General features: G+C 60.7%; 1 protein-coding gene across 8 annotated transcripts in view; it reads left to right on the plus strand.

The window, feature by feature from the left end:
- ACTN4 (actinin alpha 4) overlaps positions 1–13,434 on the plus strand; it is a 73,365-nt gene that overhangs the window by 42,211 nt on the left and 17,720 nt on the right. For 4 of the 8 annotated variants that reach the window (XR_011248742.1, XM_069550721.1, XM_069550715.1 and 1 more), the window contains exons 2-8: positions 2,444–2,558; positions 2,746–2,865; positions 6,286–6,372; positions 7,278–7,365; positions 9,253–9,331; positions 10,498–10,579; positions 11,302–11,387. Coding sequence is in view for 6 of the 8 variants with exons in the window: in XM_069550721.1 (XP_069406822.1) it covers positions 2,444–2,558; positions 2,746–2,865; positions 6,286–6,372; positions 7,278–7,365; positions 9,253–9,331; positions 10,498–10,579; positions 11,302–11,387 (657 nt within the window). In the remaining 2 variants the exon portion in view is untranslated. Of the gene's footprint in view, positions 1–2,443; positions 2,559–2,745; positions 2,866–6,285; positions 6,373–7,277; positions 7,366–9,252; positions 9,332–10,497; positions 10,580–11,301; positions 11,388–12,361; positions 12,448–13,434 lie in introns of all 8 variants that reach the window. The other 4 variants (XR_011248743.1, XM_069550716.1, XM_069550718.1 and 1 more) reach the window with 2 other exon arrangements.

A 13,434-nucleotide genomic window follows, 5' to 3' on the forward strand; every position in this document is an offset into this window, starting at 1 on the left:
GTGTGGAGATGGGCCCTGTGCACAGGGTGGGCGGTGTTGTGATTTCCTGAGGACAGACGACCTGAGCCCAGTGAGGTCAAGTTCATTCAGAGCCCGCGCAGGTTGGAGTGAGAGGGTCTTCTGCAATCTCGTTTCCCCTCCAAACTGTGGTGGTGGGTTCAGGGCCTTTGCAGACAGACTAGGTCCCACCCTTCCCAGGGGTGGAGTGGGAAGCCGCCGGTGTGGATGTGGCCCCAGGTGTGCGGGATCTCGGGACGCCCAGCTCTGTGGCGGACGTTTTAAAGCATTCCTCTCCACCTCCCTCCCACATTCAATCCCACAGCAAATACAGGCGGTAGATTCCGATAAGTCCATCCTACAGAGTAGGATGATGAGGTGTAGGTAGGCCAGGTCACCTGGTTGCAATCCCAGAAGTAAGCTGAGGGGCCGGCACTCAAGCCCTGAAGGATTACCTCAGGTGTAACATAGGCTGATGGAGAGAGGTGCCCTCCCTGCAGACCAGGTGCCTAGATCTCGGCCCAGAAGCACCGGGGGCTCGGTCTCTGGGAACTACCCTCTTGTGTCCTCAGCCGGGGATGTGATGGCCGGTCTGCTGCCCCACTGCATCTTTCAGGCGCAGGGGACAGCAGAGGCCCGGCATCCCTGCCACTTCCTGTCCCAGCCTGGCCTGCTGCTGCCCACTGCCCAGGCCCGAGGCCGCTGTGCCCTGGGCATCCTAAAGGCATGTGCGATGAGAGACTAAATTTCTGCCGCCTGGGAGCACACACACACATATGCACGCAACATCCGGCAAGAGCCCCACGTGACTAGAGAATGCTGTCCGAGACGCCAAGGGCTGTGTGTGGGGGCAAGGGCAGGCAGGGTGTCCGGGGAGGAGGGGACCCCGGGAAGCGTGGTGTACAGAGAGCTGAGCGCCTGCTGTGTACTCCAGCTCCACAGGGTCACCACCATGAACCCTTGCGCTGACTGTGCGTGACTCGGGTGGTGTCTTCGCTGCCACATTGCCGATGAGGAAGCGGGCGTTGGGAGGGTTGGGTAACCTTTCCGCAGGGGTGGTGTAACCAGCAGCCTGGCCCCGGTTTGTCCAAACTCAGAGCTGCTCGGGGGAAGGAGCAAGGGAAGTGAGGTGGGGAGGCAGATGCGTGCACACCTCGCCGAGAACCTGCTCCAGAGTAGCTCACGGCTGCCAGGAGGCAGAAAACAGCATGCAACTGTTAGGAGTGAAGCAGAGGGACTTCCCTGGTGGGGTCCCGTGGCTGAGGCTCCATGCTGCCAGTGCAGGGGGCCTGGGTTTGATCCCTGGTCGGGGAGCTAGATCCCGCATGCCGCAACTAAGACCTGGCAGAGCCAAATAAATAAAAATACTGAAAAAAAAAGGGGGGGGGGGAACAGTGGTCTTCTGACAGACCTGCACAGAGGAGGGGCGGGCATCTGAGTCGGGGTGGGGCAGGCTGGCCAGCCTGGGTGGCTGTCCAGGGGGGCTGATGCTGGGGGAGGGGTGGGTGTGGACCGAGGGGCAGAGGGGACAGCCATGGGCAGGTTTCTGTCTCTCCGAGGCGGTGGCAGTGGAGCTCTCCTTCCTGTTGGTGGGAGGTGGGTGGGATACCCTAGCCGCCTGCAACCCTCCCCCTTTCTTCCGGTTTGGAAGGATCATCGCATTTTGAGGGAACCCTTGCTTGCACCCGCCTAGTGGTGTGTTAATTAGACGGCTTCTTTGTCTGCGAGGGGCCTTGCATTGAGTCTCCCAATGAGCTGTTCTGGTGACAGTTGTCAAAACACATGGTGTTTGGCCAGTGTCTTCCTGGAAGCCCCTCGCCCCCCACACGGCCTCTGCCTGCACCCGGGCGCAGCGCGGGCTCTCGTGCATTCCTGGCTGTTGGCCCAGGTCCACGCTGGGCCTGCAGGCTGGCGGGGACAGGGCAGGGGACTCCCGTGGGAAACAGGCGTGGGCTTTTTCCCAGACCCTGCTGCCGGGGCTGCGTGGGCCGGTCTCCCCGGAAGGTGTCTGGACACGTCCACCTTAACTGATGTGACGCACTTCCCTGGCGCTGGAGTTGATGACCACAGGCCCCAGCCAGCAGGGAGCTGAGCGCCAGTCACCTTGATCGCCACGCCCGGGCCCCATCCTCCGTAGTTCTTTGCTCTGGTTCAGGACTTGGGCTGCCAACGTGAGTTCCAGTCCACGCTCTGTCACCCATTATCCCGCTGACCAGCCGGTGGTCTGGGAACCAGCCTGAGCCTCAGTTTCCTCCCGTCAGCCTGCCTGGGTCGCTGTGGAGAAAGGCGCCAGTGTAGATAGAGGTTGGGCCCTGGGCCTGACCCCGGGCGAGGGCCGCATGATGGCCTTGTTGATGCAGAGTCAGGGCCGCGGCCCGGCCCTCTTGCTGAAGAGCCCCGACAGCCACACTGACCCTCCCGGCCACCCTCTGTTCTGCCTCCCCAGACCTTCACAGCCTGGTGCAACTCCCACCTGCGGAAGGCGGGCACGCAGATCGAGAACATCGATGAGGACTTCCGAGACGGGCTCAAGCTCATGCTCCTCCTGGAGGTCATTTCAGGTGAGCCCCACCCCCCACAGCGGCCCTGCAGGTGCCCCTAGGACTCCGCCTGCCCTGCGCATGGCTGCCAGGCAAGAGCAAGGCCTCTGCCAGCCGCAGCAGCGCTGCACCGGCGTCGGCCTGCTCTGGGGAGCAGTGGGGGCCCTAAACCTCCCCCTCTCTCCCTTTCATGGCGTTCGGCCCTCAGGGGAGCGGTTACCTAAGCCGGAGCGGGGCAAGATGAGAGTGCACAAAATCAACAACGTGAACAAGGCCCTGGACTTCATCGCCAGCAAAGGCGTCAAGCTGGTCTCCATCGGGGCGGAAGGTGAGTCTGGACGGGGCCCAGAGCAGAGTGGCGTTGGAGGAATTCCTCGGAGGCCCAGCGGTTAGGAGTCCATTTTCTCACTGCCGAGGACCCAGGTTCAGTCCCTGGTCAGGGAACTAAGATCCTACAAGCCACACAGCCAGGAAAGAAAGAAAAAGAAGTTGTGTTGGTGGTCAAGATGGGGGTGCCAGATACACCAAGTGGCGACCACAGTGTCTGCCTTCGATGTGGCATTGGGTTCACAACCCACCCCTGCTTTCCTTCCCCCAGAGAACAATCCAGTCCAAGACCAGGGAATCTGGTTCCCCCGGTCATGAGGGGCACAGGGGAAGAATGGCTTTGCTCGGACCATGGACACCTCACTCACCCTCCCAGTACCCTCCCGTGACCCGCCGTCCCTGAGCCAGGAGCACCTTTGCCCTTAGGCCCCCCTGGTGTCCATGGGCAAGAGGGGCTCAGAGGAGAGGAGGACGCTCGCGGCCCACTGTCCGGGCTCTGGGGCAGGGAGTATAGGTCCAGAGGTCAGGGAGCAAACCTTGCTGGCTGTGTGGCCTGGGAGACTATGGCCTCTTGATGGGGCTCCCAGGATCTCTCTGGGCCCCATGTGGGTGCCCAGCTGGCACCATGACCTTGTCTCTGGGTCCTGGCGGGAGCAGCGGCATGCCCTCGCTCCAGCAGCTGAAGCTCTTGTCTTGAGCTTCCCAGGCGCCTTTCAAGACCAGGCGAGGCCTGATGGAGCCCAGAAGGTCCCCATCAGCCTGGGCTCACAGTCTTGCTCATTAGTCAGAGCAGGGTTTCGTACACCCCGACATCCCTGTTGTCCCAACTTTTAGAAAAACAAAGAAAACTAATTGCTGTTAATGACAGGGCTCTGAGAGTCTGGCTGAGACTCCAGGCCAGGAATGCATGTCCCGTGTTCCAAGGCTCTGCCCTGGCCCGGGTCCTCTCCAAGGAGGGGTGCCAAGCCTCGCATGCCACGGTCGAGGTGGTTGGTGTTTGTTTAAAAAAAAAAAAACCCGAATTCAATCAGGCCCTGAGATTTTCTGTCCTTGCATGGATCTTTCCTCCTGGCTCCCCTCCAGCCTCCTGCTTCTCACAGCTGGATTTTTTTTTTATTTTGCTCAAATGCTAGCCTGTAAACACAGACAGGGCGAGAGAAGACTCATGGCAGTCGTGTTTTCATTTGGAGAAAAACTCAGTCTAAAACCGTTCCCCGTTCACGCCCAGACCGCTTTGCTCCCAACACCCATGGCCTTCGGGCCTCTTGTGGGCAGCTGGCCAGAGCCCTTCTGAGATCTGGGTACCTGAGAGCCCTGATCTAGACCCCCACCCACTCCCGACTCCCTGTCCCTCCGCACCGTCTCGGCAGCTGCGGGAACATGACTTCCTCGTGGGGCTTGTGAGTGGAGTCAGGAGGCGGAGGCACAGCTGCAGGTCCAGGGAGCAGCTGGTGGGTGTGTCATGAGAGCGGCCACCGTCCCCCTGGTCACAGGGACTCTCTAAGCCCTCCGTGACCAGCCTGCTCGGGCACCAGCTGGGAACGGGCACTGGGGCCGGCACCCAGGAGGAACACAGCGTGGATTTCCTGGACAAATTCCTGCTCTCACCCCACGAGAAGGCTCGGCCTAGTTTCCAGACCTGGGGTTCTCTGCCCTGGGAAAGGTGCAGACAGACACCGTGTCCTTCCCCTGCCTCCAGGCAGCCAGCTGCATGTATTTCCTCTCCCCAAACCCTCAAACGGAGAGCTCCCCTCAGCCAGCAGCCCACAGCTTCACTGGGGGGTGCCTCTCCGGTGACTAAAGAGCCCCCCACCCCACTCCCTCCTGGTGAGTGTGTCCTCTGGGAAGGCTGGGCCTCATCCTCTGGGGGACCGTCGTCCCTCCTCCTCAAATCAAGCTCCCCTAGAGTTTTCTGTCCTCGAGGCCAGTGAGCACGGTCTCTTGAGGCATCCCTCCATTCTCCCAGCCTCCTTCCTGCACCTGGGCTGTGAGAGGCGCGGTGGGCTGCAGGCCTGAGAGCACCGCCACAGGCGTGTCAGGCTGACGGGCTCTGGTCTGCAGCTGCTCGTCCGCACTTCTCCACCTAGCCCCAGACCCCAGGGTGCCTGGGTGTCACAGAAGTGGTTTTCCTCCAAGTTGCTGCAGCTGGGGAACGTGTGGTCCAGACCCTTCTCTCTCCCCCAGGAGTCTGGGAGAGTGGTTTTTGGTGAGCAAAGGAGGCGTGAGCTCGGCAGCTGGCCCTTGTGCCCCTGCTCCCCACCGCCCACGGCTCCACGGCTCTCTCTCTCTCTCTGTCTCTCTCTTTCTCTCTGTCTCTCGCTGGGCCAGGTGCTGGGGGTGCAGGACTGATGACAACGCAGACGAGGAATAGGCAGCTGCTGCTGCCACTGAGTCACTCAGTCATGTCTGACTCTTTTGTGACCCCAAGGGCAGTAGCCCGCCAGGCTCCTCTATCCATGGAATTTCCCAGGCAAGAATCCTGGAGTGGGTTGTCATTTCCTTCTCCAGGGGATCTTCCCAACCCAGGGATCGAACCCATGCCTTCTGCTTGTCAGGCAGATCCTTTACCACCATACCAGGGGGGAAGGCAGACAACCAGCCAGTGTGTGCGTGTGAGGGCAAGAGCAGGGTGCCGGGGAAGTCAGGGAAGCCGGGAGGTGACGTAGAAGCAGAGATACAGAACAGGCTGGGAAGGACCACCAGCCTTCTGAGGAAGGAGGCAAAGGGTGCACTTTGTGGGTGAGATCCTTAAAGCAAGCAAACGCTGACTCGCCAAGAGGGTGGAGCTTAGGGAGTGCTGGGGAGGGAGCGGCCGGGTCACGCAGAGCAGGGCTTGTGAGCGCGCCTCCAGCACACGGTTTGTTTCAGGCACGGTGGAGCCTGAAGCAGGCGCTAGACACAAATCCGATGCACCTGTTAAAGTGACCACCCTGCTGCGTGAGAGTGGATCACGGGGATGGAGGAGGCGGTGCATCGAGATCTGAGGGACACGACAGTGGCTTGGACTGAGGTGGCAGCACTGGTTGTTGGAAGGAAGGGGACAGATTCTCAACAAACACTAGCGTGGCCTGCGCCTGCTAGTGGGGAGACATGCCCATACAGGGGTGACGGGGCCGGAAACGCAGGCCCAACAATGCCTGGGAGAAGTCCTTTGCACTGGGTCACGAGAATGAGCTACCCGGAGAGGAGGAGGCCTGTGTGGCTAAGAACACGTGTGCGGAAGGAAGCCTGAAGGTGCCTAGCGGCAGAAGGCTTTGGGGACCACGCTTCCTGTTGAGGGACACCTTCTCTCAGCGCAGGTGGTGCAGGACAGGCCTGGGCAGCTCTGTCAGATGACGGAGTTGGACTCTAGGCAGGTCCTGGGGCGCCACCCTCTGGCTCTAACAACCCTCTCTCCCTCTGCCCCTTTCCCTGTGTGCAGAGATTGTGGACGGCAACGCGAAGATGACCCTGGGAATGATCTGGACCATCATCCTCAGGTTCGCCATCCAGGACATCTCTGTGGAAGGTGAGAGCCGAGAGCCTGCCGACTGGCAGAGAGCAGCCTTTTCTCTCAACCCCAGTGCCACCCAAGTTTGGGGGACTTGGTTAGACTTTCCAGTGTTTTGTCTTCATGCCTTGAGGCTCTTTCCTGAGTCTGGACGTGACTCCCAGGGCCTGGCCCTGCCCAGGAGTGCTGGGTGGAGGTGCGGCCACGCCCTCTCAGTGGACCCTCACACCACCCTCGTCTGGTGGGCATGACCGTGCCATCGACAGTCTGGGAGCAGACTCGCTATAGAGTCAGGCCTGGCCTCGTTCTCCGGGGCGTCAGCACCCACGTTTCCACTCCACCTCCCACCCTCGGACTTGGCCTCCAGGGTCCAGGCCAACACAGGGTGAGAAAAACCACGGGGCCAGCGTGTGGAGGGGCTCCTGGTGACAGGCCAGCACAGTGACCAGGACACATGTGGGACCTGCCCTCATAGCACGCCTAGTCTGCTGAGGACAGTCCACGGGGCGCTGCCCATGGGGAACGGAGGGACCTCCTGGGGCCCTCCCACCCCGCTTCCTCAAGGCTGCGCCGGCCCCTGAGCGGGCAGCCTGTTCTTGGGGCCTTGTTCAGAAGCCGGGGCCTGCATCAGGTGCTTGTTGGCAGTGTGTCCTGCCAGGCATAGGCTTTGGGGCCAGAAATGGCTCAGGTTCAGGCCCTGTCACTGTCACTCCCAGGGTGATCCCAGGTGAGTGACTGCTTCCGGGGCCTGGGGTGCAGCTAGGATCCGGAAGGGGCACCCCCACTGCGGCTGCCCCGTCCAAGGGCCTCTTCCCCCAGCTTCTCTCTGCCCCTTATGCCTGAGCCCCAAGGGTGACCCACCCGCACTGGGCGCTGTGCCTTTAGCTGTGAGCCTGGGCTCACCGTCCTCATGTCTTCTGCAGAGACCTCTGCCAAGGAGGGGCTCCTCCTCTGGTGCCAGAGAAAGACGGCTCCGTACAAGAACGTCAACGTGCAGAACTTCCACATCAGGTGAGCGGCTGGCGGAGGGCCTTGCCCGCATCACCCCCACGCTGCTTCCCAGGACTTGAGATGCTGGCCGGCCCCACCCCCACCCCTACCCTGGCCCTCTTCCTGTGGTTTTGTCAGGGTCTGTGAGGTGCCAGCTCTCAAGAGTGCCCCCCACACACACTGGCTTCCATGAACCCCTGGGAAGGTCCCTGCATCCCTTGGGGGAGGTAGCAGTCAGCTCACCATCCCAGGCTGAAGGCCTTATGGGCCCGGGCTCAGGGCCTCTGGGAGGCCCTGTAGAGACTTCTTCCCCAAGTCAGGTAACTCAGAAGCAGCAACAAAGCTCTCCTTTGTTTTGACCTCTCAAGAGGGACCTGCCATCCTAGTGAGTTTAGTGTCCAGGGAAATGTGCCCTGTGTCTGTTAGAGGAACAGGACTCGGCCAGAATAAGCCTGCTCTCCCTCGGGTCAGGGCAGAAAGTGAGTGTGTCCACAAGGCAGGCATGGTCAGTGGGAGATCTGGGAGTATGGCACGGCCTGGGGATTAGGCGTGCAGGCTTTGGGGGTGGCCTTGAGATCAGATCTGACATGACCGTGACTTCGCCCCTCTGAGCCTCTGCTGTCTTCCTGAGGTGGATGGTCCAGGGAGAGGGCACACATAGGGATGAAGAACGGGGTTTTCCAGCACCCACAGAGGTCCTGCTGTGTCCTCGGGCTCCCCAGGGCCCGACACTGGGCATTGGGGACCACTGTGCTCAGCCATTCATAGCTTGCAGTCCCTCCCTTGATTTCCGAGTCTCCTTCCTTCCCAGCTAGCTGGTCCTCCGTGCACTTCTCATTCATTTATGTATTCAGTCACTCAGTACCTATGGAGTGCCTACTCTATGCCAGGAGTGGGAATACAATAGCACCAAAATCAAGTCCCTGCCCTTGGAAGGTCACACCTCAGCCAGGGGACTAGTTGTCCACAAAGGTGTGAAGGAACCAGCCTAATTCTAAGTAGTGAGAAGGGCCGAAGAAAGACAACAAAATAGGATAAGGTGTCATAAGGTAACCAGCAAGCGTGCCGTGGTCATAGAGGGGTCTGTCTGAGACGCCATTAAGCTTGACCTCCGGAAGAGCCAGCCCTTAGAGCAGCGGCCCCCAACCTCTTTGGCACCAGGAGCTGGTTTCATGGAAGACAGTTTTTCCACGGACCATTCCTCTCTCTCAGGGTGGGAGGGGGGCATAGTTTTGGGATGATTCAAGCCCATTCTATTTACTGTGAACTTTATTTCTAATCTGATGCTGCTGCTGACCTGACATGAGGTACCTGTGTACAAACCCAGAAGTTGGGGACCCCTGCCTTAGAGGTTCTCGGGGAGGGAAATGTGACCAGTCTGGCCTGTGACCAGCTGTCACTTCCCTCTGAACAGAGCCCCTCACGCCAAGCCACATCCTGGCATTTAGCCAGCACACCGGTCAGGTCAGCCAAGGTGCAGAGGGCCCACAGCGCAGGCCTGTCCGGCTCAGTGGGGCCATGCACGGCAGTGCTCAGTGGGGCACAGCTGTCCCGGTAGCGAGCAGTCGTAAAGCGCTTGTCACGTGCCAGGCATCGGCCTGAGCCTCACACGGTTACTCATCCCTCGCAACAGCTCGATGAAGTGTCGGCACTGTATTACCCTTGTTTTGCAGATGTAGAAACTGAGGTAGCAGGAGATTAGGGGACTTGCCTGAGGTTGCACTGGCAGCGGAAGGGGTGGGATTTTCCCCCAGACGGTCTGGCTCCAGCAGCCAGGCTCACAGCCAGCCGGGCACACGCTCTAGACCACCTCACTGAGTGGGAGGCAGCCATTCCTGTGTGCTCACAGCCCGTAGCCCCTCAGGACCATGGGGGCCCTCCTCACAACCTTGGCCTTTCCATCCCCAGCTGGAAGGACGGTCTTGCCTTCAACGCCCTGATCCACCGGCACAGACCAGAACTGATCGAGTACGACAAGCTGAGAAAGGTACGCATCTCTCGCTCCCCTCAGTGGCCCACAGACACCCCAACTCTGACCCTGACTCTGGGCCACTGCCCCCAGCCCTTCTGTCGCTGGTGTCCAGAGCTGAACTCTGCCCTGAACCAGGGGACCCCTGTGCCAGCCATCAGGAAACCCCAGGCTCGGCGGCTAATCTCGCCTCCTTTGCTCCCCTTGGGAGCTGTCCCCTTCTCCCTCCTTGAGCATTGCAGCTGCCAAGGGTTATGGGAGATCCTTCCGGCTCCCCTTCCTTTTTACTTATTGCTTATGACTTTATCGGGTCCTGGTTGTGGTGGGCAGGCTCCTCTCTAGTGGTGGCGTGGGGGCTCAGTTGCTTTGGCACACGGGATTAGTTGCCCCTTGCCATGTGGAATCTTAGTTCCCCGACCAGGGATCGAACCCAAGTCCCCTGCATTGGAAGGTGGATTCTTAACACTGGACCACCAGGGAGGTCCCTAGCTCCCCTTCCATAACCCTCCAGATTCTGGAAGCGTTCATGCTCTGCCCAGTGGGGAGGGGTAAGGAATTCTGAACCATCACGGGGGGGCCCATGCTACAGAAGAAGGAAGGTGCTCCTGAGCAGGGCCTGTGGGGGAGGCAGCCTAGGGCCGGAGAGAAAGAGCATCATCCCAGATGGGGGCCCAGATTGGGGGACGGGGGTGCCCAGGCCTGCGCTCAGCCCGCTCAGGCCACAGCCGCTAATCAAGTAATCGAATTGGGCTGTAGCTGGAGAGTGGGAGAGGCCCGTGAGGGAGGGTCATTGTGAAACGGGCTCCCATCCTGTGAGCTGGGCTGAGCTTAGAACGTGGAGGCTCTCTGCTCGCCATCCCCATGCCCACACCCCAGTGAGCTCTCAGGTCTGGATCAGTGTTTCAGGGCAGAGGGTCTTAATCCGGGACCCAGGGGTGGCTGGAAACTCTAAGGAAAGAGCACGCCTGTGTTTTTTTCTGGAGGAAAGGTGCACAGTTAGCCCCCCAAAGATTTACAGCAGCACAGCTGTAGCAGCAGCACAGGTGGCTGAGAACTGCCTGAAGGAGCATTTCTAGTTCCAGCCCTCCCAGGATCCCTCCCTTCGGGGCCAGCCCTTGTTCCCTCTGCTTGTGGGTCCTGCCCCTGACCATGTTTCTCCTCCTTCCCTCGCCTCCCTCCCCCAGGACGATCCCGTCACCAACCTGAACAATGCCTTCGAAGTGGCTGAGAAATACCTCGACATTCCCAAGATGCTAGATGCAGAGGGTAAGTACATCCCCCTTGCTCTGTCAGCATGCTGTTCTATGGACATGTCTTGGGGTGACCTCGGAGCTGGCGGAGCCAGCCGGAACACCTGAGCGAATCTGCCTGAACCGGGAATAATGGTGTCGTCACTCAGGGCACCCAGGCTGGAGCAGCCTGGGTTGGAGTTGATGGGGAAGGGGTCTTTGAAGGGACCAGCTCTTAGGGCCGCCCCTGGGGCCTGGGCGCCAGGCCCCTCCGCCATAACCCTTCCTGACTGGTCCCACCCCTCAGTCACTGGGAGGGTCGGCTCCTGTGAATAACCAAGGCCTCCACCTTCCTGCCTGCCACAGGCTGGGGATCTGGCGCCCACAGAGTGGAGTGTTGTTTTCCTTTTCCGGCTTTGCTCCATTTCCCAGCCACGCACCGCCCCGGCCAGGACCCCTGCCTCTGGCCTCTGGCGGCCCCTGGGGCTGACCGTCTAGCAGCCCCTTGAGGCTGTTCTCAGAGAGAGGAAGTGGCCTCGTCTTAATCCGATTTCCCACAGCCTTGGCCTTTCCGGTGGCCATGGGGGATGGAGGGGCCGAGGGGCTGGCCAAGCCCACTGGAGTCGCCCAGGGTCGTGGAATCGGCTCCGAGGGCCCTTCTCCCAGGACTCCTGCTGCGGCCTGGGGAGCCCGTGCATCCCCGTGAGCGCCCGTCCCCACCCCCGCTGGGGCAGTTTAACCCTTGTCGTTCACTTACAGACATCGTGAACACGGCCCGGCCCGACGAGAAGGCCATAATGACCTATGTGTCCAGCTTCTACCATGCCTTTTCGGGAGCGCAGAAGGTACCGGGCAGGGCCAGGCAGGCCCACCTCGCCGCCACCGCCCAATGCCGCTGCTGCCTCTCTCCTCCCGCACTCACCTCATTTCTCTTGCAGACGGCAGTGGCCTCTCTCCGACTGGAAGCCACCACCCCGGCTCCTTGGCATCACCACCCGTTTACCTCTCTCTGCTCGTAGTATCTCTCGAGCGCCTCAGAGCTCACCCCTCCTACTTCAGTGCCAGCACTGAGAATACACACAGCCAGTGACCGAGCCAGGCAGGGCCCCTGCCTTCATGGAGCTAACATTCTAGTGGGCAAGACAGACAACGAGCAGGCCCACAGAGAAAGTAACGTACATGAGAGGAGTAGGAGAGAGCACAGACGGCCCGGTGGGAGGCACCGGGCTCCTCACCTGGGGCCGCTGGCGGGGAGAGGGTGATGAGCAGGTGCTGCTGGGCGCGGAGCTGTGGACAGTGTTCCAGATGGGGGGGGGGCAAGTGCAGAGGCCCTGGAGGCATCAGTGGGGGGCTTATCCAAGGAATGGCTGGGGAGGAGAGGAAGCTGAGGTTGGAGAAGGTGACAGAGACCTTCCAGGGGAGACACTGAGTCCTGGAGTTAGGGTTTCATTCTGAGACCCCAGGAGATGATTAGGGGTTTGTGCTCAGGTGGTAGGTGGTCACACAGGACATGGGTCCTGCGTATGTTTTCAGAAAGATCAAATAATGCAAGCCAGATCCCCCCAGCCCCAACCAAGGCTTCCTGGCTAGTGTGTCCCTAACCCGGGCCTGGTTAGGAAAGGAATCTGTCCCTTTCGGATGTCCCCCCTTTCCCTCTGCAAAACTTCGGCAAGACGTGCCCACGCAGGCTGGAGCCGGGGTCTGGCTTCCAGTCCAGAGCCAGCGCTATCCTTCCCGCATGAGCCTCGGGCCCGGCCTCGGCTGCCCTTCCTGCATCTTTCACTGTCTCCTGCCTCTCTCTCTCTCTCTCTCTGCGCAGATATTGTAGGCACTCTGAGGCCAGATGAGAAAGCCATCATGACTTACGTGTCCTGCTTCTACCACGCTTTCTCAGGGGCTCAAAAGGTGAGCTGGGGGCGGGAGCACCTTCACTGCCGTGGCCAGAGACTCACCCTCGCCAACCCCCCGCCCCCACCACCATCCCGCCATCCCAGTGTCTGGGCTGCGGCCTGAGGACTGACCCAGCCTGGAAGGTTCTTGTGACCCTGAGCCTCCATGGCCACCGCCCAGCCAGCGCTGGTCCAGGGCTGAGACACCACAGACAGTCCCACGAGTCCCTCCATGGATATAGCCCACCCTGTGAAGTGGCGGCTGGTCCCGGTTGCTCTAGACAAGGCAGTCGAGTCCCAGTATCACCTCAGACAGCGGGGCACAGCTGGGGCCTGTGCGCCGGCTCTCAGTTGTCCCCCTCTTTCCCTGATCCATGCCGCACTGGCTGTGTCCCCACTGGGAACGCTGGCTCTCCTGCCCTGCCCTGCAGCTCCGTCCCCCAACAAACGCCCCAGGACAGGCCTGTCTCTGATTCCAGGGGCCCAGGTCGCCGGGCCCCTGCCCCCACAGCCCCAGCACCACAAGCAGGGAGTCAGGGTGTCTGTTCCCCGGGGTGGCCCTCCCCGAGCCCGGCCGACCTCTCACCGGAGCTGCCCCTGCTGCCTGGAGGCCTGGACACCTCTGTCCCCTCCTCCTGCCTCCTGGGTGCCTGGTTTTGGCCTGCAATGTATTCCCAGCAACTTGATTCTGTGTCCCGCTTAGCAGTTGGGCAGAGAGAAGACCAAGAAATGAGCTATTTATTGAGCACTAACTGCGTGCTTCCCAGGTGATGCTAGTGGTAAAGAACCGCCTGTCAGTGCAGGAGACGTAAGAGGCATGGGTTCAATCCCTGGGTTGAGAAGATCCCCTGGAGGAGGACACGGCAACCCACTCCAGCATTCTTGCCTAGAGAATCCCGTGGACGGAGGAGCCTGGCGGGCTACAGTCCATGGGGTCGCACAGAGTTGGACACAGCTGAAGCAGCGTAGCCCGCCCACAGCCGCATGCCAGGACCTCCTCCAA

This window comes from Ovis canadensis, chromosome 14, assembly GCF_042477335.2.
Source record: "Ovis canadensis isolate MfBH-ARS-UI-01 breed Bighorn chromosome 14, ARS-UI_OviCan_v2, whole genome shotgun sequence".
In the NCBI taxonomy this organism is placed as follows: domain Eukaryota; kingdom Metazoa; phylum Chordata; class Mammalia; order Artiodactyla; family Bovidae; genus Ovis; species Ovis canadensis.